This window comes from Lepisma saccharinum, chromosome 10 (assembly GCF_977018435.1).
Source record: "Lepisma saccharinum chromosome 10, izLepSacc3.1, whole genome shotgun sequence".
In the NCBI taxonomy this organism is placed as follows: domain Eukaryota; kingdom Metazoa; phylum Arthropoda; class Insecta; order Zygentoma; family Lepismatidae; genus Lepisma; species Lepisma saccharinum.
The window spans coordinates 78,193,676-78,220,880 of NC_139238.1; the positions used below are offsets into that span (position 1 = coordinate 78,193,676).

Genomic DNA, 27,205 nt, shown 5'->3' on the forward strand with positions numbered 1-27,205 from the left:
ATCTGTTCGGTTGAAAAATCGCTACAGTGCGCCGAGGCACATCTGTTCGTACAACAAGGGAATTAGAGAACTCAGTTCCATCTAAACGTTGAGTTTTAAACGCCATGCATTATAACCAGGGCTGGGATTAATATGTGCTACTTGGCATGATTCTGTAGCTGCTGAATTGAAAACATTGAATATTAAGTGCTTAAACAAAGCATACATTGAAGAGGCTGAAGTCCAGTTTTGGCAGCATGTACTTACTTTTCACTCAAGCTTTCACCACATTATGTGGTTTCTTCAGGAGTTAGACAAGAATAGTCAAAGTTATAAATGGGAAAGGTAAGTTTGGTTAAAAAGATTCTTGTGATGAAAGCTTGAGTGAAAAGTAAATACATGACAAAACGTCATCTACTTAGCAAAATGAAGGCATGTGGCGTAGGTTATGTATGCCTTATGTGTATAAACTGAAGTGTCCCAGGTTTTTGCCATGAAGAATCTGGCCAGTCTAGTCACTCGCCATCTTAATGGTAATGATAATGATCACAATAAAAATAATAAGAACGAAGTTTTATTATAGTAGTACATATTGCGATAAAGTGATCCTTGTTAGTTTCATTGTAATGTAGTGCATGTCAGACCTGTTGCCTGTTGGTAAGGTAAGTACCCGTGCACCGTTTCACATAGGGGGATGTGGAGGTAGGGCCCCAGCCATTCTCTATCTAGGTCATTTTTTGGAGATTGTGATCAGCACCACGTCCCGGCCTCATTTATTCCTCAGGGACCCATTTATCTGAGGCTGAATAAAGCCTAGATCCGTTTTATACAGAAAAAAGGTTCGAAAAATGTCCAATTTAAATCACCGCCTTCGGAATCGAACCCGAGTCTTCCACGTGGCAGTCAGACGCCCAAAACACCGCGTCTTCAGACCTATAAGTAGGTCCACTATAACGTATTTCGTTTTATCATTTTGTGTCGCTCTTTTTAACTTTTGATCAATCGCGGCGATGAAAATGGATAATAATTACATGGAATTGAAGAAGGGGCATTCCATGTCCAGGCCAGGACTCGAACCTGGAACCATTGGTGGTAAGATCGTACGTCGATCTCTCAACACACTCGGGCATCAGCCTCGCATGCACACGGTACAGCCTAAAAAAAATAATTTAAAAATGCAGGCTAGCGATGTTATGGCACCTTGACCCCCCCCCCTCCCCAGTCATTATAATTATGTGTGGGTTCTGTGTTCTGCGACTAAAGTCCGCCCGGCCTAAGAATGGACTTGAGGAAACCCAGACTTTCCGCCTCCAGTTCAAGGGGGATAAAGCTGTGTTGCTACCGATTGATACACGCCTGATATTTGTCCAGTCGTACACAACACCTCTCGCATTTCAGGGAGAGGCAGGGAATCGGAGACCCTTTCGCTTGCTGCGCTGCGGCAACCGCCGTGCTTGACCTTGTTGGGGGTGCCACCTGTTTCGAAAATGAATCGAAAGGAAAAATTTGGCAACGCCGAACACCAGGAGATTTTCCCCTCACCACGGCAACTGGAGAAAGCCGATTGGTTCAGCTGTTCATGTGACCCTCCATGGCTTTGGACAGAAAAGGCAAAAATAGAATATTCAAGTCCATTTTTTGGCCGGAACCACTGTAGGTACTGAATGTTTGTGATTGTCCCTTTATTCAATTCAACCATTCATCCTCATCGTCGCGATTAGCCCATAACAATTTTAAACTGTATGGTCAGTCCCGAGCAGTGGCGTGCCCAGGATTTTTGAAAGCGAAGGTTACGTATACTTTTTCTGGTAGTCAGCTCTCATTTTGCAATTTTTTTTTACTTTGGCGTTCTTTCTTTTAGGAATACTGGGCCAAAGGGGGGTTATAACCCCCACCAACCCCCTTAGGCACGCCACTGGTCCCGAGTAGCATATCTGATTACACTGGTCTACATATGAAAAAAAGATTTCTGCTGACTTAGATATTTTAACTGATTCTATATAATTTGAGGTCGCTGATTCCAAATATGTAGTCAGAAAATGTGTATCACGTCACAATTTTTCACAAATCACATTTGAAAATTTTCACAATATTATAATACTGGGCTAAACTCCAACAATTTTTCATATAGATATCTGCACATAATGAAATTTCTTTTTCTGTTGACTTAGATATTTTAACTGATTCTATATAATTTGATGTCGCTGATTCCAAATATGTAGTCAGAAAATGTGTATCACGTCACAATTTTTCACAAATCACATTTGAAAATTTTCACAATATTATAATACTGGGCTAAACTCCAACAATTTTCCATATAGATATCTGCACATAATGAAATTTCTTTTTCTGCTGACTTACATATTATAACTGATTCTATATAATTTGAGGTCGCTGATTCCAAATATGTAGTCAGAAAAAGTGTATCACGTCACAATTTTTCACAAATCACATTTGAAAATTTTCACAATATTATAATACTGGGCTAAACTCCAACAATTTTCCATATAGATATCTGCACATAATGAAATTATAGGACTATACATAAGGTGGCGGAGCTGATAACAGGTATTAAGTTGCATTGTTTGACAAGTCACATTTCAAAATTTTCAGAAAATTATATCCGGCTACATTCCAACAGCACTTGCAAAGAGAATGCGACGTAGTCAGATGTTCAATCAGAGTATCACGTCACGTTGTTTAACAAACATACGTTTCTATTTTCTCAATAGGGAGTTCTTAATGAACAAAAAGTTTAGGTAATTCCGGCAAATTGATCAATTTGTTTCACGAGCACATACAGTCAGCACCTGATGCCTGTACTTATGCTAAACTTAACATACACCACAGAATAGCACAACATGCATACCTAACTTTTGAAACGTCACCAACAAATTTTCAACTAGAACCTCGTAGTTGTGCGCCCTGAAGTTTCCAAGAAAGTTTGTATTGACATCAGAAAATGCACAGCATACATCTTTCTTTGTGTGGTTAATTGTTTGTAAGAATTCTTCATCTTCCATTAGCATCCTTATCTGAGGACCATCAAAATACCTGCTTTTACTTTCTCATGCGTCAATGCAGGACATTTTGAGCAAATGTATTTAAAGCAAGCCCCATTCTTATCCAGAGCTTTTACATACTGCTTCATTAATTCCAACTTAATGTGCAGTGGAGCAAGTAACACTTCCTTAGGATCAACAAGCGGCTTGTTCTGGATGTTTTTCGCCCCGACTTCAAAGCTTTTCCTGGCAGGCCACAGTCTTCGTACCCGATGTTCGTTCCTTGCTCGACTGTCCCATAAATACAAAAAGCATGGATATTTCGTGAAACCTGCTTGTTGACCAAGTAACATTGAAATGACCTTGAGATCTTCACACACAAGCCAACTGTCATTTGCATACTTTTTTCTTTCGAAGCAGTTCTTTCATTGTTTCGTAGCTTTCCTTCAAATGTACGGAGTGGCCAACAGGAATGGATGCTAACTTATTGCCATTATGTATCAACACACACTTCAAACTCCTCTTGCTATCAATAAAAAGCCTCCATTCTTCTGCATTATACGTACAGCCGGCAGCCGACGAGAAGATCGCTGAATGAAGGGAGACGGGGCACAGAGGGAAAGGGAGGGTCAGGTTCATTTGCAGAATTTAGGGGTGGTTGGGGGTGGTCGGGGAGAAGGAAGTCTTGTTTTCTTCTTGGCGGGTCATTGTCAAGCTGACGAGAAGAGTTCTGGCGGAAGAGCACCTCCCCCACGCGAAAAAGTGGGGTCGCCTGGCAGTACGTCACACCTCTTCTGCCAGCGCTCTTCTCGTCGGCTGCCAGCTGTACATCCCATAGCTTCAATTAGTCCCTTCACATCTGTACAATAATACACATATTCTTCGTCCCTTTGAAAATATCTTAATACATGCCTATCTCTGTCCAGATACATGAAGGTTGTTCCAGACGCTAACATATTTCTTTCCTTCTTTTCTACACAGGTCCTGCATACTTTATGAGGTGCCCAGGATTTATCTTGGTCACCCAATTTAATCCCGAAATATGCACTATACGCTTTCCTTACTAAGTTAGTAATATTTGTCCTTTGTTTTGAGGTTAACAATGTTCGAATAACTGATTTAAATAATAATCACTATAATGTTCCATGTGCTGCCATCTTGTGACCTCTTTACGGACTACGTTGTTTCATTGCTCTAAATATACATCCCTAATATTAGATAATTTTCTATTTTCCTCCGAAACCTGACGTGATAGAAAAAAACGGATTTCGGTTTTGGATTTACCACCCTCGAATTACTAAAGAACAACCATCAGACTCCAGTCAGCAAAATGGACGTAGACCAGTGTTATAAAGTGGATTTAAAACATTGGTATGGTTGTACACGCCAATGACAACGGTCACACTGTCGCTCTGTAATCAAAGGGTTACGGGTTCAATACCGGTGATAGCACATTTTAAAGTGTTTCAAATCCCACTGTAGGTTCAGTCACGATTAGTTTATCTGAGCATAATATGGACTCACACTTTTTTTGCCCCATCAACAATGGAAAAATCCAAATATCCCGCGGCGATCATTAATTCACATTTGCATTCAGTGCTTTTATGAAGTTTGGTTTCGTAAACACTGCCCGGAAACATGGAATAAGCAAAGCAGATACAATTTAGTGCACCGGCAATAAAGTCGAATCATGCTTGAGCAACACAACTTGGGAACTCGAACTCTGTAGTGACTGAAATACAGCTATGACGTTTACCGCTAAACAGTACAAAGACAACACTACTATCTTAAAATACTCACTGACCTTGCAGCAGAAAACGCCGGCTCAGCTACGCAGACACAAGTATTCACCAACAGAGCACCGCGAAGCGAGTCCTGCGATCGATTTGCAGGGTTGCCAGAACTTAACTGCCGAGTCACTGCTTATCTATTTCGCCATTGGAGAGCGGTACGTTGAAAGCATATAATTTAATTTTGCTTGCTCATTGTGCCATCCTCGGGAAGAACCTGAATTACAGAGAGCATTTACTTCCTTTGGAAAAAGATTGGCAGGCTTATTTTAAAAGCGTAATGAAATTCTAATAGCTTGTTGCGTCATCGTCGGGAACCTGCTTAAACACAGAATGTGTGTTCCCTTCCCATTGGGAATTATTGAAGAACTATGCATTAAGAACACCCATGCCCATGCCGGGATTCGAACCCGGGGCCCCTGGCATCGTAGCGCCCTGGCCGACGCGTACTTCATTTTCGATTACTAGTTGCGCCATTATCACAGAACCCAGAGAACATTTTACCCTCTTTGGAGAAAGGATAGTTCGCTGGATTGCTGCGCCATCATCGGGAACCAACTAAAACACAATATTTTATCCCTTTGACAAAAGTGAATGCGTTATTAGACTATTATTGCCTTTTTTACATAGGCAAACGGACATAGTTTCTCGCAGGAGGAGAGCTGGGGCTACAGTCCCCTCTAAAATTGTGAGAAAATCAAAATTTTGAAAAAGCAGTAAAAAGCTCGGGAAAAACCAAAGTGTTAAATGCAAACACCCCTTAAAATACAGTTTTTGCTTAAACAGCTTTTAAAACGAATGGTAAAAATGGTAATTACGAAATATTTTATAGTGTATCCCGTAGTTCCGGTCCTCTGCGAAAAAAGAATTCTGCGTACTTGCGGGCAGTAAAAACCTTTCTTTTCACTTTCATATACAAACTGAAAAAATATATCATTAATTCTGTCAATTATACATATAATGTTTATACATACAATGAGGTCACCATGATTTAAAGTGTAATATTATCTATTCTTTGCACCATGAAATTATTATGTACAATTTCAACATACTGGTTCATATTAAACGAATTTTGCATTCGTTATTTTTCTGATTTTTTTTCGCGTAACCGGAATACCAGAGACACACAAGTTTCAACAAATTTGTTCAAGTTGAATGGTTACTGGAGTTTATCATTACACCTCAAAGGAGTATTAGAATGCGGTTATATCTCTACACAGTGGCGTCGCTAGGCCCTTTTTGAGGAGGCTTCAGCCCCCCCAATCCCTCGATAAGCCCCCCCAATTTTTAGCTATTATTACATACAGTATTTCGAGAAAACATATTTGAACAATTGTTAATGCAGGAACATACCTCTAGATACATATTCTTGGAAAGAATCGTTTCGTTGTGACATAATTGTGTCATGAATCGTGTGTGGATTGTGTTATTGATAATTTTGCAAGAAATTCGAACCGCAGAGTACAGCTGATACATAAAGACATAGTTCACCAGCATTAGAAAAACAGGACAAGAATATCCATCTGTTTTCATAAAAATTAATGCAGTAAGTCTATGTTAGTTTGAATTCCTTATGCTTGTTATATATTATTGTCTTATTAATCACTTCGCTATTTTCAAACATTAAAAATATTTACAATAGTAGTAAGTCATGTATCTGGTTGCAGCCCCCCCAAAGCAGATGGCCTAGCGACGCCACTGTCTCTACATCATCTCCCTGTATATCCATTCCCCTCTGAAGTCTTACATTGTCTGTATTGTGGCTCTGAATTAATGTATTGCAGACTATGAATTTCTAAATAGATTATTTTTCACAATTGTAAGTAAACAAGTCATATGAGTATAAAATTTTATTGAAACATTATTCAGAAATAAATATTTGTCCCAAATCTCTTGTATGTTGAAAGTACAAAAAATCAACAATATATAGAAGAAATAGATTTGAGTAAGATATTACAAAACAGTAAATTATAAATCTAACACAGTCACTTTGAGCAAGTCTATGCGTCAGTTAATTCATCACAGGAACAGTTTCTTACTAATCGCACATTTTGACGTCATTTTGGTTAAAATTCATGATAAACCAGTAGTGCCAGTTCATGCAGGTTGCTTGAGAAAACTGTTGATTGAGCACTTTTAGGTCGGTAATGTCACACACTTTCGTCAAGAGCTAGGATTTGTCGTTCGGTAGTAAATTTGAACTTCATACATAATTCGTTCTGTTATATCTGCAAGTTGGGGTTGGTAAAGCGAACGTAATTCAGCAACATTTCGTTTTCTTCGCATACGAAAGGTTTTCTGTGATGGCAAGCAACATCGTGCCAGTTGATTCCATCTCCATAGAAGTTGTTAAGAACAGCAAGGCAGTTCTCCTGCGCACCATTTTGTTGGATTGGTTCACGGTTGTCTGGTTGTGGTAGTCCAAGGCTGAAAGTATAAAATGCATGTTATAGCATTATAATAAATTATGATGAATTTTTATCAGCTGTCGTGAAGAAATAGCACATAAAGTAAATATATACAATGTGGTTCAAAAGTGTGGAACCACCCATATAATTTCTGCAGATATCACAGATGCAGTAGTTGGTATCCTATATATTACATATGTTTCCAATTATGTCCAATAATATCTGTAGAAATTATATAGGTCGTTCCACACTTTTGAATCACTCTGTATGACTTAAAGAAGTAAAATATGCTCTTTATTTATCTCAATAGGCTTCGTAATGAGCAGTACTGAATCTAAAGATTCTGTATAGCAGCGTCTTATTCAGTTTTGTAGGGGGCGAGGAGAGAGGCAAAAACGGTATCGCCACCATTGTACGCATGCGTTTATGTGCACACAGGCACAATTATCTTTATTTGCCACTGTGAAACTTCTGCAAAAACAGTGATGCCTTATACAACTTCTTTCCTCTCCTCTGAGTCCAATTCTATGTATAGAACACTAGCATCTAATCACTTATCACCATTGAGTATTTCTTTTAATTGAAATAGAATGATTGGAGAGTCCAAAGAAGAAGAAAAATGTAACTTGGCGCTCACCCTCCAGTATTGCTCCAATCGTTGAGAACTCGGTTGCTTGTAGGTGGAAGTTTCTTCAAGACGGCAGTCCAAAACCAACCGTTCTCTCGCAGTGGTTGCAGATCAGGTCGATCGCATCCCTTGAAGTCGCACAGTCTCCCGCTAGTCCAGATGTATTTCTGTCCGCCTGCGAAAAAGTTATATACAGTAGAGTGCACAAGTGATAGACAATCATTTCCATTACTTTTTCTTGTGCATCCTATGTGTTTTAAGGGTATGGTCCGGACCTCCCTCGATAGACATATCAAGTACTAAAATTAAATAATGAAAAAATACTTGTTTAGCATTTGTTGTATAAATCGAGGGTTAGTTATTTCCGCCGAACTTACTGTAAGGCAAGGAATATATTATGATCATACGGCTTTGGATGACAGGACCAAAGAAGATTTATGCGCACTACTACTTATAATAATATGCATAAAATATTGATCAGGAACTTTACTTTTCGTCAACTTAATCTAGCATCCTTTTTTGTGAATCAATAAGTAATAAATTAGTTATCAATTTGACATTAATTTCCTTGCCAGCACAGTTGCTTTTATCAATCTTCGAAATGAGACGGGGATGCGGGTGGGGGGGGGGGGTTATCCCTCGGCTAGTAAAGTTTTTGCAAAGTATTCTCCCAACTGTCTTATTGCCCCATGTTAAACTACAGGAGCATCCCCCAGCTAAACCCAGGGCTCGACCAAACATCTCCCTCCGCTAACATTTTTCACTACAATTGCTGTTTTTTCATAGAATTGTTGGTGATCTTAACTACACGTAAGCTAGACAAAATACGTGTTGTAATATGTCTATTTTTTTACCTATTCGTGTAATAATAACATTTCAATATTAAATTATTTTTATATTGTTATGACCAGACCTATTAATTATATTAACGTACTAACTTTTAACATTTATATATTTATTATTATTATATCTGAGATATTTGGTTCGTCCCCCTCAATACGTTCTTGTCTAATACCTGCCTAGGAAAATCTATACTTACATTTCTATACTAAGTTCTTTCGTGAAAGACATTTTAACCAACGGGAAAACATTGTTCTTACCTTCAACAATTCTCCTCTTTATCAGTTCATTTTCTGCTGGAGTTTCAAGGCTCACAAGGTCCATGCACATCATTCTGCAAATATTTCTGCCTCCCAGCCAGTCTTCTTCCTTCCCAGCAGTTCTAGAGTCAAGCCAGGAATAAAAGTAGCCCTTTCCATTGACCCTTTCGTGGATGATGCCTGGAGAAGTAATGGATTGAATTAGTAACTAGAATTAATACAATAGGACTATACATTGTTGAAGGACGCAGCGAAGTTAATTTTAAATAACTTGGAACTATTATTTCAGAGTATTTGTGGAAGAGCGGGTAGAATAGAGCAATCTAGGTTCAATTTCTGGGTTCGAATTTACAGAAAAAAATTGTTACGCTTTACCCAGCAGATTCGAACCTACGCGAGTCCCGTAGCCGGAGCCAAGTGTGGAACATGTATTATGTAACTATTTATTATTTAGGAAATGGAATTTCAGATTGAGCAAGAGTTTGTCCAGATTTTGACGAGTGTATGTAAATTTTTAGGAGGGGGGGGTAAATGATAAAATTTGAAGTAAACAATATTAATTAAATTAATCAGTGAACACATCTACAGTGGCTCATAAAACTGACAATGAATATTTAATGACCATATATACTGTACCGTTCTACGTTGAAGTGAGGTTTGTATGTGAATGGATGATTGCAGTATGTGATCTGTTAACTGTTCTCTTAAAATATTAAATATTATTGGAAATCATTTTCTGTTTATTGAAATTTCAACATTTTTTTTAAAAAAAATAAGAAGAAAAATCAGTAAAAACTTACGCTGTGCACATAAGTGTGGTTTGGGAGGTTCCAGAATCCTTCCTTGGACCCATCCGGCGATTGCCAGCAGCGAAAATAAGGCGAGACCTTGCATAGTGGCCTGAAAAAATAATAAACATTAGATAATTTTGCCTACATTATATGTATCGATGGTTCAGGACGATACTGAGAACAAGACGAACCTCTGGCAAATCGAAACTAGACTGAGACTTACTGTCCAAGACTCTCAAGTCTCGTTCGAGATTCTGACATTGGATTGAAAAGTTTGAATAATCCTAATTTACCTTACAATGCACTTCTTCATACATACCAAACGAACCTATACGTGTATTTGTAGATAAGTCATATTTTGTATATAGTTATTACAAAGTTAATGCATTAGTGTCGGTTGTAAGCCTATGCTACGTGGTGGCATATAAATCCAGGTTAAAACACACTTTTCCAAGGGCTCGTAGCGTCGAAACGATGAGTCAGACAGAAAAACGTTATTAAGAAAAATTGTTTACCTTAATGACTTCTATACCAGCAAACGTAAAAATCCAGTCCATAAAACAAGTAAGATGCAAGAGAAAAATTAATTAATATAGTCATGAACAATTTGTCGAGTACTTGCGCATCCCACTGTACAGTGTGGAGTAGGCTGCATAAATGTTACAAGAAAAATTGTCCATCACTTTTTTTTACGCAAAGTGAGGTTCAAGAATTGAAATAGGCCGACAACGAGGCAGTTGACAACCCCTTCACCTGACTCAGTACACTATCGTTCCATAAAAACACGTAGAACTCAAGAGAAACTTAAATGAAAATAGTGATGTGTCTAGTAATATTTATGCATCCTTGGAACTTTCGGTAATGATACTGATAAGCAAGTTGCGTCGGCGTTTTGTATCAATTCTTGAACCTCGAATTGCGTAAAACAAAGTGAATGAAAGTGGTGATGGACAATTTGCCTTGTAATAGTTTTGTAACCTACACCAAAATGTCCCACGACTGCACTTGAAACTTAAAATTGCCAGACACGAAGCTGTCTTACCTTTGTTCTTGGGCGAAGTGTGCTCAGAACCTGTCGTTCTCTAGCTTTTATACCAAAAGCATGCAACAAGGAACCGAAAGTTTCGCCAAAGTATTGCTTCCTATTTTCACATCGTCGCAACTCTTGCTTATTTCGGGAAACAAACAAGAAGGCTTTCTTGGTTTCCAACAAGGAAATTCACAGGCTCTGCATTTCTGAACGGAACGTCACAAGCAAAACACTTTCACCATTATCAGATTCTGCTAGATACACTTGTTTACAGGACAAATTCAAAGACTTTCGATGCAATTTTACAATGATCAATGCTAATTCAGGGTAAGTCTTCATGCCTTGGCTTGAATTACATAACTGGGTTGTCTGTCTTTAAAATGGAATACAATTTTACACACACCCTTACTCGGAAACGCACACAAATAATTTATAATTATATATAGAAGCAGTGGCGTACCCAAGAGGGCACTCCCACGCTGCCCAGCATTCCTAAAAAAGAACCTCACAGGCCGGAAAATATGGCAAAATGAGGACTGACTACTACAACAAGTATGCGTATCCTCTACCTTTTAGAAAATCCTGGTCACGTCACTGTATTGAGGATGAACTTTATGCCCGCAAATCAAAAACATATATGCCAGTATATGTCATCACCAGTGGCGTAGCAAGGGGTGGGAGAAGTGGGTGACTACCCGGGCCGTCGCGCCTGAAAGGGCCGCACGTTCCATGGGGTTCATACGAAAAATGTAATAAATAGAAGTGAGAAGAAAGGATGTAAAAGGCTAAGTTTTGTGGCCAATAAAATTACAACATTCTTTCTTTATCTGACTTTAAATTCTAGTTAAACGTTAGCCTATATCCGTCAAATCAGGGGCGTAACATACAGTTTAAAGAACCGCGAAAAAAGTAAAACTTATTGTCATATTTCTCATTATTTTCTTGAATGAAAAGCACTTTGCCTTTTCTTTTCTATTTTCTCTTCACCTTGCAATCCTGATTTTAACATTTTAACAATAAAGCACCTTCAACTGCCAGGAAGCAAGTGTGAGATGCTTGCGTTGTTTTCAAGCCAAGGAGGACGTGTGTAATATTAGCAGTGCTTCCTTCCTTGCTACAGTTCCAGATTTCAGCTCCCGGATAACAGAGAAACACATTTTCAGGGTGAATTAAATTATTAAATATCATTTTCATCAGTAATTTATTATTATTATTATTTAAATATGATAATCTGCTGACGTATCCCTGAATATTTTGTATCGATTTACATTGAGATTTCCAATTTAAAGAACGGATGGGGCCTCCCATTCTAATCTCGCCCAGGGCCTCGCAATATGTTGCTACGCCACTGGTCACCACATGATACGAGAAAGAGACTCGTCTTCTCTCGATACCGTCCCTTTAACCATATGATGAAATTGGTGACGCAACACTCGCAAAGAACACCCATGCCAGGCCGGGATTCGAACCCTGAACCTCTGGTGTCGTGGCTTAACCCAGGGACGGCGCTACAGGGGGCTAGGGGGCTGAAGCCCCCTCAAAACTGAGCTCAGTCCCTCCTTGTAGCCCGCCAGATTTTTATATTAAGGTAGACGCATTTCGACCGAAAATTAGAAAAACTAGAAGTTTCCTAACATAATATTTTCCATTATAAAATTCCCATTGGGGCAAGGTCATTATAATGTTCAAGTGCATCTCTTACTTTATTAAAATCACAAGGTTAGTTTATTACGATCTGTTCTAAAATCGTTAGTTGGAGAGTTGCAGATCTGTCTGGATCAACAAGGGCCTTGGTCATTTGATACTTTAATTGACCAATCATATGTCGTCACACTTGCTACGAAAGAAGGCATGGCACTCTGCTGTCTGAATGGTATATGGATGTATTCAGTGGCTGTGAAATTGTTTCTTTGGTTGGGTCTAACAGGTATGAAAAATGAATTTTTTTGTAAGTAGGAGGACGTTTAACATCGAAAGAGCAGACAAGTTTATTTTCTGTTTGTTAGTTCCTTATTCCAGTACCGAGTGTTGATGTTTTCTCATCCGTTTCATCGTTGTATCTGTCCTTATATCTGAAAATATCCGAGAGCGAGAGAGAAATTCTTAAATGTTAAGAATTAGAAAGATCAAAATTGGGCCTCCCGTCTCCGTGGTCCAGTGGTAAGCATAAGACTAGTGCTTTGAACCATGGGGTCCCAGGTACGATCCCAACTGAAGCAAGCGTATTTGCAAGTGACTCGGATTCTACTATAAGCTCTTGGTTTAGTCCCGATTAGCATTGGTGCATATAGTGAACTTTAATACAAATACGCCCAACTAAACACTGCAATGCGGTAGAAAAAACAGCACGCTTGGACAATTTTATTGCTCGTAGGACTAAAACTACTCATTTGTGAGGTTTCAAATTATTTTTTGCAGTGTCGTTATAGTGGCCAATTTCGATTCAGTGCAGGAATCTTTCTTTGAAGCACATGTAAAACTATTTATCCAATATTGATCAGCATTTATGCATGATATGCGTATATTCTTACATAAAATTATAATCTTCAGCAGTTATTTTCACTAATCATGTCAAAATGCGCGGTGCGAGATTTTCAACTGTATTCTTTGTTTTTACTTCAATGTATTTGTAGAGTGGAGGTGCATTTGTAGTGTGAAAATATACTGCAAGTGAACGGTATTTCTCTCATCTTCCCCATTTCTAGCCCTCTTGTATAGTTAGCCTTCTGCGAGACCTGAAAGTAGTTTCTGATTCTGCAGAAAACTGCTTTTATCCTAGTTCATTCTCTCATGGGAAAAGTACATGGATTTCGAATATATAACACTGCTTTTCAGGACCTTATTAAAGAAGTGAAGACATTTGCAGATGAAAATAATATTTCAAGCACCGTAGTAAATTACCGAAACTGAAAGCTTCCAAAATGGTTTCAGCATTGCGACGTGAAAGCAAAAGAGCAACGCGTGAAGAACATATTCAAGTTAGGTTCTATTTCCCAGTTCTTGATCGCCTAATTTCTGGACTAAAGGAAAGGCTTACTTGAAACAGTGCTGTGTTAATTGGAATTAGCGGTTTAAATTCAGAAAGTGCTGATTTTCTAAACTACCGAAAACTACAATCAGTCGCCGCTCACTGCTGTTGTGATTAGGACAGTTTGGAGAGTCCCAGTTAAAACTGACGCCAAAAAGTCATTATCTATCTATTCTGCACATTGTGAAAAAGCTTGCAAAGGCTGCATATAATTTTGCAACTGCTCTTTATGAGCAGACGTTCTTACTGTGGTTCATTTTCTCACTTCAGCAAGAGAGCATACACACTCTTTACTTAGAAATGCATGCAGTATTAATACGCATATCCAAAGTTGAGAGTGAGTGTCGTTTTTAAGGTGTATTTTGTAATCTCAATAGTAAGTCTGTGATATTATTCCATGAAATAATGGCTTAGAAAAATATATATTTATTGTGTTTTGTTTGGCCTAAAACATTCGTGCCTAAAAGTACTTGTGTGTGTGTGAAGGAACCGAATACAGTATCTTAAATAGTGATTTACCTTTGCGTCTGAATGTAAAATATGTCACTGGTAAAATTATACCAACTAACTAACTAACTAACTCCCTAGCCTTCTTAAACCCGAAGGTTCATGACTGCAGCAACACAGGCCTTCCATTTTTGCCTATCTTGAGCAAGTTCTATATAAATTAAATTATACCGTAGTAAAATATTATGTAAATACATTTTAGCCGCTATCAGTAGCACCCCTAGAATTTGACTCCGGAATCTGTATGCCCCTCCCAATTATTTCAGGCTGGCGCCGTCACTGGCTTAACCACTCCGCCACGGGGTTTGGCATCTCCCCATGGGTTTGGGAAGCAGTGAGATGGACGTTTTCTTTCCTTAACTGAACTTTTATCAAGGTCATTGCCCTACTTCGTCTGAGGGTGTACAGTGGTGGAAAAAAGTTCTTCCCCAAAATACTTTATTGGCAGTAAATAATGCCGGAAAGGTAGGCAACACACATTGCACCTTTAGGTGATCGGGTGATTCTGTCTGTCTCAAGGAGCAACTCGTCTTTCATGCAATAGCCAACAGACACAGGAAATGTAGGGAAGTCACGTGACTTGTCAGGTGGAATGTTGTTCGTCATAAAATCGCCTTTTCTCAAGCTAGGTCGCAGAACCGACAAGAGTTATAGCCTATGTCCGAAAATGATTCCCCTAAAACCGTTGAACGAAACGCTAAAATAATTCTTGCCTTAATTACAAAGGCTACTATACTATATGTGCCGCAGTAGCTCTGTCATTATGGAGTTTGATTACCATGCGAGAGATCTGAGTTCGATCCCTGTCTGGGGAAAATTGGAATTTTGTCCACCTCTTCAAGTGGCTCCGGCGCCCACCCAGCGTCGTATAAAGTGGGTACCTGTAGGAAACTTTGTGGGAGGGGGGAGGGGGGAGGTAAAGGCGGCCAGGGGCGTGGTGCTGATCACATTATCCCCACCTTCGGCCGTAACAAGAAAGTGTGGGACCCTAACTCCGCACCCCCTACACGCCTTCATGGCTTGGTTCAAAGCACAAGGTAGCACTTTGCTTTTTCATTTACTATATGTCCCGATTTTCTCGGAACAGAACTTTCTAATTTCTACGTGGACTTTCTTCCAAGTTCGGTAGGGATGTGAATAGGCTCCAGTTTTTCTTGACACAATTCATCCATGTTATATTCCGTTATAAAAACCACGGCCGATATCCTGTGTGTGTGTGTGGGGGGGGGGGGGCGCTATAATTCAAACATGTGAGGTGATACTTTTCTCACTACTCCATTCTCCGATTCTTCGTATCAGAAATAAATCTTAATTCCACACTCGGAAAATGTAGCACTTCCTACATCTTAGCATGCAAATATCTAGCAGCAAAGTAATGTGTAGGCACATAGTGGTTCGGATACTACTTTAAACTGTAGGTGCATTCGCGATTAGTCTTACTGTGCATAAAGTGGACTTAGACACCAAATCAACCAACCAACACAATCCCGTTATTGTTCAGATTATCGAAACCAGAAGCTTCGTCGCGAATAACATAAGCAGGAAGACAATTTGAAATTACCGAACAGAAACAGAACCTAAAACATAGAACGGCTAGATTGGATTAAATCGACGATACAGCACGCGTTCTGAAATGAAGAAGAATACGAAAGTTGAAGGACCTCGATACACACACTTTTCTTCCCCTCAATGGTAAGCTATGCTTCTTGCAGAGAAGCCTTTACATAGGCCTGCAAGGCCACGACGAGAAAGTGTTCTACATGCAATGACGGGACCAAAACACACGTCTAGTTTAATGAAAGCTGTGTTCCTCCTTATTTCGTACGTCATTGATAACAGGAACACGGGCCTCGCCTGCTAACCCTAGTTTCGTAGAGCAGATGCCTGTTTGCCACCCTTTGGTTCAGTGACCTTCGCTCGTAGTTAGCAAGAGTGAATGACTCACCAGATACTTATTGCCTGTGAGCTTATACAAGAATAGATATTTCGTTAGGGTCTGTAAGTATTGTTTCATCTGCAGTTATATCAGTTAACGTTCGAATTGTTTCCTAATGGTTACGTTATTTATAAATTAGTTCTAGAGAGTGAGCTTTCTATCTATTTGCACGAGGGGGGGGGGGTATACAGCCTGCATGCATTATGTTTTTCCTGAAACAAGAAGAAATTCCAAGACAAAAAAAGAGTCGTAGAAGAGTAGTTAACAAAAAAGAAAGAAGAAAACGAAAATGTAAATGTTTAAATAAATTATTGCATAGATCGAGTGAATAATATTTTCTCACGGGGCCTCCTCGATGGCGTAATGATAACGTCGTCACCTTATAATCAAGGGATCCCAGGTTCGATACACGGTGGATGCACGTAGTAGTTCGTATGCCATTTTAAACTGAAGGTCCAGTCCAGATTAGCTTATCTGTGCAGAAAAACTAAAAAAGAAATTGTCACAGTGTAAGAAAATTTCATCTTCAACCACATACAAAAGGGAATAATTTATTTCATGTTGGAGTTCACATTTATAGCATCTAACCAACACAATTATGGATCGCAACGTATTTTCTCAGATCCATTTTAATTATACGTGCATGATAAAATAACAGAAGTTGAGGAAAGAGAAAGCCAAGCGAAACACAGATGCCTTCTCCAGATTTTCAAATCTCGTTACGTAAGGTTCTGGGTAGAAGTCCCGGGCAAGCATGTTTTCTTGTTCTTGCCGTTTTATCTGCTTTATTTCATCATAAATCGTCGTTATGGTTTACCTACGGGGGGGGGGGATAATGACAATAATTGCCAATACAAAGCCAATAACGAACAGAACAACACAGTAGCGTACGCAGGATTTCATCAAGGGGGGGTTATATCTAAAACTTTCTCCAAATTCACATTACCATTGTTTTATTATACTTTAATTAAATAATAATTCTCATAATTAATTCATAATACTTATAATTAATTAGTTGAATTACTACTAATAATACTACTAATACCACTACTACTATTAAGTAGTAGAGATCTACATAAATATAGTATTTATGAAAGCAATAAAACAAAATTAATTTCTAGTAATTCGATTTTTAACAAATTCTAGACCATTTTTTCATTCTTACGAAATAATTGTCTACTCAACGCGATGAGACATTTTAAGTGCGAAGAAAATCCATAAAAACAAGAAAATATATTAAAATAAATTGAAATATTCAAAGTACGGAACTCATCCAAGAAGCTGCGGTGGTCTGGTCAGTAGGGCATCTGACAACCATGCGGGAGATCCGGATTCGATTCCCGGAATTGGTTGGAAATTTTCCGGCTTTGTCGCCGCATAAATATCCCCGATAATTCACATCTGGATTGTTTCACTGTTGTTACCAACAAAACATTTTACAATAGTTAAGCTTATTGTCGTTTGAATTCAGAAATTCAAACGTGCCGCGGGAAGGCGGACTGGTGACTGAGTTATTCTTGTCGGCCTAGCCATTGTCTATACATTATTCTGGTCATGAGTTGCTGTTTTAAGTCCACTTTTTGCACAGTAAGGCTAATCGGGACTGGACCTACAGTTTAAAGTGGAATCCGAACCACTTGTGCCTCCACCGGGTATCGAACCCGGGATCCCTCGATTACAAGGCAATGACGCTACCACTGCGCCATGGGGGAGGCCCTTGTTTATACATTAGCCAAGTTCAACGAACCAAGAACTTTCTTTAGTTAATGCTCATTGTTCACACACAAAAATACATGATCATTGAACATTGTTGCATCCGAGATACAAAACAACTTTTTTGCTCTTTAAAATCATAGTTGCCCTTATGTATTATTTTCAAGAATTCGTGTTTATTTTCAAGGCATTCACTCTTAAAGACGCGTGTTTGGAATGCTGTGCTTTTCTCCGTGCCGCATGGGAATAATAATTCAAATTATTATTATATTATTATTAGTAGTAGTAGTAGTACTGCCGCAGGTCCTTGACAGTGATAAATTGGTCATTTTTATTTTTTCCACAGCATTTTTCATAATATTTCAAAAGCTCAAGGGGGGTTTAAACACCGTAACCCCCCCTTGCGTACGCCACTGCAACTCAATTAGGCAGATGTTAAGAAAGAAACAAGACTTCACAGTGTCTCCGTCTCTTGGTTTCTCGAATTGAAAATTGCTCTCCCGTTCTCGGTCTCGGCTAGTTAAATATAGAAATCGAAAAAGTATGTGAAGATACATATATTTCATATATACCGGTTTTATAGGAGATTTCGTGAGAGATGAAATAAGTACTCTTCTATCATGTTTATTTTTATTAGTTTTGTTACGTAACATCACTTTTCTTCCTAGTCGCGGACGAGTGACCATTACGTGAAATTAATGACGAAATAATCAAAAATTTGTGACAAGGACTGTACTCAAATCCGGGAACTTTGGTTACGAGATCGAAGGTTGACCACTTAATGAGCTTGCCCACTGAGTCTGCTTAATGTTGCTTGTCAGGTAATTCGAAATGACTGTCAATATCCCACATTCATTATCATTTGTTTCATAATTTATCTTGTTGATGTGATTAACCTGAAGTCGAAGAATTAGTTGAAAGGCAAAAATACAAGATTGAATGTCTCTGATGTTACTTCGTGCCGAATAATATGACGTGATATTATGATATGAATATATTAATAATATAATATGCCTAGTCATTCCATTGATTGATCCCAATTGAGCACACAAAATATGGGATAATGTCCACTCCTAACCAACCTCCGTGGCGGAGTGGTTAGCACAGCGCGCTACGACAGCATGGGTACCTGGTTCGAATCTCGGCTTGGCCATGGGTGTTCTTGGTGAGTGTCCGTTAATCAATGTCATCATATCATCACTCATTACTCATCTTCATCGTCGCTATTTGCAAAAAGTGAAAAATAGCGACACTAAATAACAAAAATCCAATCAAATGGAACATCTTCACCGATTTAATTCTATACCGTACCAAATTCCCAGTTTATTACTGCTTCTTGCTTCATTTTACAGCATTTCAATTGTTTTCCGATTCGAAAAAAAAATGGAATGTTGAGCAGTTGATTGTGCATTGTTTCGTTGTTTGGATTGTTTAATTAACGTCGCATTAATTAGTTTTAGACCAATCGTGAGAGAGGGAATCGAGAGCAGAAAGGAAGGGAAACAGACAAGTTAGAGACCACGGCTCTCTTTAAAGGTAGCATTCCTTAAACACGACTGAAGTGACTGCAGAATATTATGGATAAAATTTGTTTCGCTTTTTCCTTTTATTTCTGTTTCAGTTATTTTACTTCGCTTATCTTCTTCTACCACTCGTATTAATCGTGTTGCTGAGGAAGAACTATAAACTCGTGAAATGGACGATGGGACAAAAAAAAATCTATGCCTCTCCCACGGTTCGAAACTGTGACCACAAAATATTGTCTTATTTTTAAAATTTACGCCAAATATGGTTTCATTCGTGTCTTTCTCAAGGCGTTCCACTGCCTCTCCGATGGCGTAGTGGTAACGTCTTCGACATGTAATCAAAGGCTTCCGAATTCAATACCAGATAGAGGAACATTTGGTTCGGATCCCACTTTAATCTGTAGGTCCAGTGAAGATGAGTATGAGTGATGATATGATGAACTGATGAAGAGACACTCACAAAGAACAACCATGCCAGGCCGGGATTCGAACCAGAGACCAACTCAGATCTTGTTAAGAAAACAGTTGCTGAAATGTTCTTCTTGAGGCCACGTAGTACCCAGCTGTTGTTTGTTGTTGCTGGGGCATGAGTCATGTGACTCATGCTATCAATGCTCAATCCTTCCCGAGAACTCAGATCCACCAGACAAACTTAAGCGAATAATTTGTTATTTGGGTTGCATAAACAACAAGCTTTAAGACGTTACGAAATTCTAGGTCCCGTGGCCCAGGTAATTCTTTCTCCGACTGTACATGTCTGTGTGTGCATGAGAGAGTTGGCCGTAAGATGAATTTGCAATATTCCAGAAAATGACTCGCATTTAGGAGTGTACTATTTAAAGTGTGACCTCTCCGTAATTAACAAATGCTCTTTATATTTTCATTTATATGTATTATATTGTATTTTTCTTCTTTTTATGTCGCTTTTTCCCTTCGTAACTGGCCATGATGACTGGCCATTAGATGAGTGCGTGAGAGATTGTTTGTTTTAAGTCCACCACTTTATGATAGGCTAATCGGGACTGGACATAAAGTTTTACAGTAGGATACGAAGTACTATGTGCCTTAACTGGGTATCGAACTCGGGATCCCTTGATTAAAGGTGACGACGTTGCAACTACGGTGATTAGATGAAGCGGCACTCACAAAGAAACACCCATGATCACGCTAGGATTGTTGATGGCGAAATCGTGGGTCCAGTACTCAACTCGCTCGGCAAATGAGGCAACAATAATAATAGTTGTTTATTTTAAAGTACTGAGAACAGTTAAAAAAGAAACCTTATACAGCACTACGTCACAAAGAGTAATATAAAATGATTAAATCATAATGGTTTTTACAGTAAATCTCATCTCATACCAAAACATAATATTCCAATGGAAGTCGTAGTTAAAATCATCAATTAATATTTTTATAAATTCATCACCATTTTTTAAATTTACTGATAATAATAATTATTTTCTTGTTTTGTATTTTGGAACGTTATATACTATTGTATTTATAAAGTATTCACTATCAATCCTATTTGACAAAATGTTTTGTATCAATAAATTAATTTTATATTTCCTTCTTGAGCTCAAGGTTGGTAAATTAAATACAACCACTCCATATAATTTTGTGATATGTAACTTTTCTTCATTTTCATACAAAGTAACCTAATAAATAATTTCTGAATTGATTCAATTTTCTCGCTGTGACTATTTGCTGCTACGTTCCATAATTCACTTCCATATTCCACTAATGGTCGAACCAAAAGTATAAATGGGAATCTAAAAGTTTCCATTCTATTAAAGGAAGTACAATTAAAAAATATGAGACCTAAAACCTTTTTAGCTTTTTTTTTACAAATTTCAATTATATATTCATCAAATAGCAATTTAGAATCAATAATTATACCCAAATCCTTATGACTAGAACAAATAGAAACCTTATAAGATTTAATAGCATATTGAGAAACAATACAATATGTTTTTCTCGAACATCTCAATAGTTTGCATTTAGCTCAATTAATTTGTATATAATTTAAGTCACACCATCGTACTACTCTATTAAGATCATCCTGTAATTTTCAAACTTCCGATTAATTTTTTATTTCCCTGAATACTTTTAGATCATCAGCATATAAAAGACAGGATGATCCTTTTACACTAAATATAAGATCATTTACAAAAATTGCAAAATACAATGTACATAATAATAATAACAATACTCATAGATAAATAGATAGCCTATATAATACACACATGGGCGAACACAGAAAATTTTCGAGGGGAGTCAAAATCAACAAATTGTGTCCTTAAGGTGAAGTGTGACAGTTTCGCACCAGTTGTGCATATATTTCAATATCGTCGGAATGGGCCACTGCTACTGAAAGAAGCAAAACAGGACAAAAGAGTATGAATTTCTCCCCATGTTGCAAGTGGAAACAGTTTTTTAAGTTGATTATTAAGCCAGATACAATCTGTAAAATATATGATGAATCATTATTTATAGACTTCCATGTATTCCTTATTCGACTTTTCCTAACACAAGCTAAATCTTCAACCTGTCCTGTTCCCGCTGATGTGTTTTTCTACACCATTGGAAGTTTGATATTCCCAAGAGAACAAGTAAAACAATACTCCCATAAGCGTAAAGCTAAGTTTTCTCCTCCTACGTACAACCATCCAGTGCACGGTTACCTCCCTTTTTGCCGAATGCCCTTTCGAAATTGTCCCTCTGCTGAGAAATTTCAGGAACTGAAGTGAGAAAATTAACCTCCGTTGACTCGGTCCGTTACCAGCTTCCAACATTGTCCTTAACCCTTCATTCTCGCTTTCAAAACAGCGATGAATTCGTAAACGTTCGGATTGTGTCTCTGCAGCCTTCTGTTCTGCCCTGAATGCCATCCTCCATATGATTCGTTGTTCTTTCCTCATCATTATTGAAATGGCTCCACGCATCACTGGAAAAAATAAAACTATATGTATCAATGAAGCCCAGGCAATAACACGAAAATTTGGGGTACCAATTATTACTAAAATATTTCTGACTCTATATACAATAGGAAGTTAGTTTAAAATTCTCTTCAATTGTTTATAAACACATAAAAATATCTTAAGTTGATATCGATGTGTACTTACGAGGGGAACAATGCACATGTGTCGTCGACCCAAGTTTCCACCATGTAGTTATGGAAAGAATTGCTGTTGGCCACCTCCGGAGCTTGAACTTTGCAGGAAGAGGAACACGTCCTCTATATTTTCCACCGAGACGAGGGGTAAGGCTGCAGTCCGCCGAATCCACGACCTGGCCCTCTCATCTTGTAAAGTGTTGCTAATCCCAATGCTTGAACCTTCGTCCATATACACTGAGTAAAGTGGAACAGGCATCCTAGGATGATGATGCCTGGAAGGACGCTTCGTACTGCGTGCAAAGCTCCTATTTCGAAATAAAGGACGATTTCAGTCGATTTGCATTTTGCCAATGCACTGGCTGTTTTCAATGGTAAGTCATCCCTCGCAATCTCCTCCCTGTAAATAATAAAAAAAAGGGATTTCATAAGTCTTTGCAAACCGAGAACAATATTATTTTCTTAATTTCAAAGTACAGATAATACTAATAGTTTCCTGACACCATAAACACGATAACACATACGGACACAAACCGAAAAACTAACAAATAATCATTCTGCGATATGAATAATACAAAACTTATCGATAAATCTTAGTAACGGGTTCCAACGGTTGTTTCTGCACTCTCTTCTTCATTCTGTCGACAACCTGTCGAGCTGCAATTCTCGCTACTTCCAGTTCGTGTGTATGTGTTCAACAACTGATGCCTTACAACCAGAGGCGGCGATTAGGGGGGCGAGGGGGGACAGTTGCCCCCCCAACAGTTCTCGCAACTTTTGCCCCTGCACGATGCTAAAAATCTTATCTACAAAGGGAAATATACTGTCCTTGCCCCCCTCCCAGTTCTGGCACCTTGCCACCCCCCGGTTTTGGAACCCAATCGCCGCCACTGTTTACAACCACTCCTACACTTCCAATATCTGCCCTCCACTCGTTTACAAATGCGATACACAAATCTTTCGTATGCCACAAGTTTGCCGCCACGTTTAGAACTTATAGAACCTGAAATTTCCCTGTGGAGGGAAAATTTCCTTCATTCAAAATATTCCGTTTCGCCGAATCAGGTGTAAAATCTGATATAATGCGCCCATGGGCCATTCGGCGAAAGCGGATTAGGCGAAATGGGAAGACAATCCAGCGCACAGACATCTCTGTCCCCAGCTTGCCGTGGGAAAACTTCCGTTGGGGGAGGAGCAGTTTACGGTCTTCCCTTCTGGCTGGACAAACTGTTCCTCCTGCCCAAGGGTGCTCCCCTAAGATTTCTCAAAAGAGTTAATGTAGTTCTAATTCGAATATTGAAATTGTAGCGATATTTTATAACAAAACATGTTGTTTTCTGTTACTTACAGGCCGTAAGTTACACCAACTGTTCTTACTATTATCATTATTATTATTATTTTAGGTAGGGTTACACTTAAGCTTACAGTCTATTTTACATTATAACTATAAAAACAGCTTTTTGTTTACATGAATTAATATGCGATACATATAGGCATGGGTCAACGGAAATAAAGAATTATTATTATTATTATGTTAAGAATACAATTATGGAAATTGTATATAGATATACAGACTATGGAAATTACAAATATATGTATTTAAAAAAAACAAGAATAAATATAGTAGTTGTAGTAATAATAATAACAATAACATTAATAAGAGCATTAATAATAATCATGATATAATAATAATAAAAGTTTCTATGACTGCCCCCTGAGAAAAAAACCTGCGGGCGGCCTTGCTCCTGAAATTACACTCCATATATATTATTTGACACACGAAATATACGTATATACATAGAATTAAAGACCGTGTGGCGTCATGCAGGTTGATTTGATTGAGGGGGTCAAATTTGAATGTATATATTGTATTCGATACGTAATATATAAACCATACTTACAATGTTTCTGGCATATTAAGTTTTCATTAATATATAGTTGTTATTAATACGCATATGTAATAATATATATATGGTGCACAATGGACATCTTGCTGTTGAATCACTGGTCGCTATCTTATACGCTTATCATTCGCGTTGAGGGTGCTCGTGTTGAACACTTCTGCACTGACAAAAACTAAAATAACGTTTTTCATGTTCGGCTTTCTGGTTGTTATTATTTCGGGGCCACCTGATGGTGAAAATTTGGTCTATCCCCCCCCCCATCAGCATTCCCTTCCTCATGGTCTCCATAGGCTCTATACCAAGTTTCACCACAATCGACGCTTCCAGTGGGCTCCAGAGGGTTCTGAGGAGTGGAATTTTAATTACAAGCACCCTGTATTTGCAGGTCTTATTACTAAGAAATCACGCACCTTCGGACCCATGTATGGTGGAACCACAAGCAAAAACCCTGCGCAGACTCGCGACTCTTGTGCACCGTACTCCCGCGTGGAGGGAAGGGGCAGAGTGGAGCATCCTTCCATATGGCCCGAGCTGAACGGAAGAAGGGTGAGACTATTCGTTGAAGGTTCTCTTGCTTGTGGTCGCTCTATAGATATTACCTTTTTTCTTCTCTATACATGAGGAATCCATTCCTGAAGTATTGCCGTTTATTTTTGTTACAACCTGTGTGTGTGAATAACTCAATATGCTGACCAAGGCAGAAATTTATTTTATTATAAAACATAAACTAAACGTAACGTTTCAACCTTCTAGCAAGGTCTTCTTCAGACTCTGTACCAAGTACAAATGTAACAAGGTACACAACAGGACGATATATATACACAAAAATACTCCCCTCCAGACTATTAGAAAGTAGTTCTGGAACAATCTAGCAGGTGGCTTTCACTTGTCAACTGTACTTTCACCTGGAAGAGAATGTGGTTAGACTCCTTATCTCACGCTCTATTTCCATCATTCTTCTTCCTTCTTCTCTCCTCTTTCTCTCTTGTCCTTTCCACTCTTTCTAACACCTTCTTCCATTCTTTGTTTAACTTCAGTCCCCCATTCCAGTTCATTGTGTCTTCTTCACCTTTCTTCTCTATTTCCTTGGCCTCCTTCCATTTTCTCACTAGTATTCTCTTCTCCCTTCCTATCTGCTTAGCCTCATCCAACTCTATGTCATGTCCTGTTTCTCTCGTGTGTTTAAATATCGCAATTCTCTCTCTCTTAAGTCGTACATCATCTCTATGTTGTTTGAACCTGTCTTTCAGCCTCTTTTTCGTTTCTCCTATGTACACACACTGACATTCTTTACATTTCACTTCTTAGATAATCCCTTCCTCTTCCTCTTTTCTGTTTTCATTTTTCTTGTTTGCATTCTTCGCTATTCTTAAGATGCTTCTCCCTCCCTTCCTGTAAGTTTTAATGCCCGCTTTTCATATCTTTTCTGTGGTCTTCCCCATACTCCTTATTCCAAACCTCCTCTCTTTTTTTTTCTCTTCCAATTCTCCTCTGCCACTTTTCTTCCTTCTTCTGTTTATGTCCAGTCTATCCTCCTTCTCATAGCCATTCTTTTCCAGCTGTTTCCATAAGCTATTTATTTTGCCTTCTTTTTTACATTCTTTCGTGCATATTTTCTTGATTCTGTCCTCCATAATCTTTGTTTTTTTTATTTTATTTTTTGTCACCTCACTTACATCACTTCTTTTGTGGCAGAATACCCCTGCTGCACACTTCTTCTGATGCCCCTCTGGAAATTTCTTAAATACCACACTGCTGTTTCCATATTTTTACTCGCGTTCGTTGGGACGAGATGTGGTCGTGTTGTGAAAACTTGTGTTAGCCAAAAAAATGAACGTTGCGATAGCGTCGCCCCCCCCCCGCCGGTTCCTTGTTTTAATCCGGCTCTCTAGATTACTTCCTACTTTAATCCCTCAAATCTCTCCTTTCACCTCACTCTGGGTGCCATGCGAGCAGATTATATTTGCGCCGGAATTACGAAAGGGGGGGGGGGTTCACATAACAATTTATATTTTTTAGTCCCTGGTTCGTTTACACATGTATAGCAAGTGAATAAACAACTGGTTCTAAATGGACAGTACCGTAGTTCTTGGAACATTTCTAGTGGGATTATATATATATATATATATATATATATATATATATATATATATATATATATATATATATATATATATATATATCGTTTCCATGTGTGTCTTGCATAGACCAAATTAACAAATCTCTAAATCAACATAATTGCTCACCTATGGCTTACACCATCGGCACTTCCTTTACAGCAGAGTTAGCATAACTATCTCTGCGGGCCTACCCTCAGCTTAAATGATATTCCGTTCATTACAAATGCGTTTCCTTACGCCTTCACTCTTTCTTTTGGGCATCAATTATTCAATACGGAAATATCCACATATTCAAAGTTTTTTCTAAAATGGGACTTGGGACAGCAACAGGGGTTGGCTTACACCAAATGCTACATTATTATATTAAGTCTACCCACCAAAAGTGGACTAAACTTGAGGAGACGTTCCTCTTCGTCGATCAATGGGGAAACAGTTTTTTTGCTAAAACCCACTGTCCTTCTTTATAGTCGGGGTAAACGTCCGTGGACGTGGACCCCGTAGCATTGGAAAATTCCACTGTAACGGTCTTTTGTAAGACAGCTAGCTTCCCCAATCGCGGACGTAAAAAACATGGGAATCTAATATCCAGCAAAGCATAATCCAATAAGCATATACACTTTCATGCAATAAA

General features: G+C 38.5%; 2 protein-coding genes across 2 annotated transcripts in view; both read right to left on the bottom strand.

Moving 5' to 3' along the window:
* LOC145994396 (acyl-coenzyme A thioesterase 9, mitochondrial-like) overlaps positions 1-4,856 on the bottom strand; it is a 73,025-nt gene extending 68,169 nt beyond the window's left edge. The window contains exon 1 of the mRNA XM_083130518.1: positions 4,786-4,856. The gene's annotated coding sequence lies outside the window, so the exon portion shown is untranslated. The remainder of the gene's footprint in view (positions 1-4,785) is intronic.
* A 2,061-nt stretch (positions 4,857-6,917) lies between these two features.
* On the bottom strand, positions 6,918-8,971 carry LOC145994397 (uncharacterized). Its single transcript, XM_083130519.1, has 3 exons — positions 8,908-8,971; positions 7,817-7,982; positions 6,918-7,198 (listed from the first exon to the last, which is right to left on the bottom strand). The coding sequence occupies exons 1-3, from the start codon at positions 8,969-8,971 to the stop codon at positions 6,994-6,996; spliced, it is 435 nt and encodes a 144-aa protein (XP_082986645.1). The 3' UTR covers positions 6,918-6,993.
* Between the last annotated feature and the right edge of the window lie 18,234 nt (positions 8,972-27,205).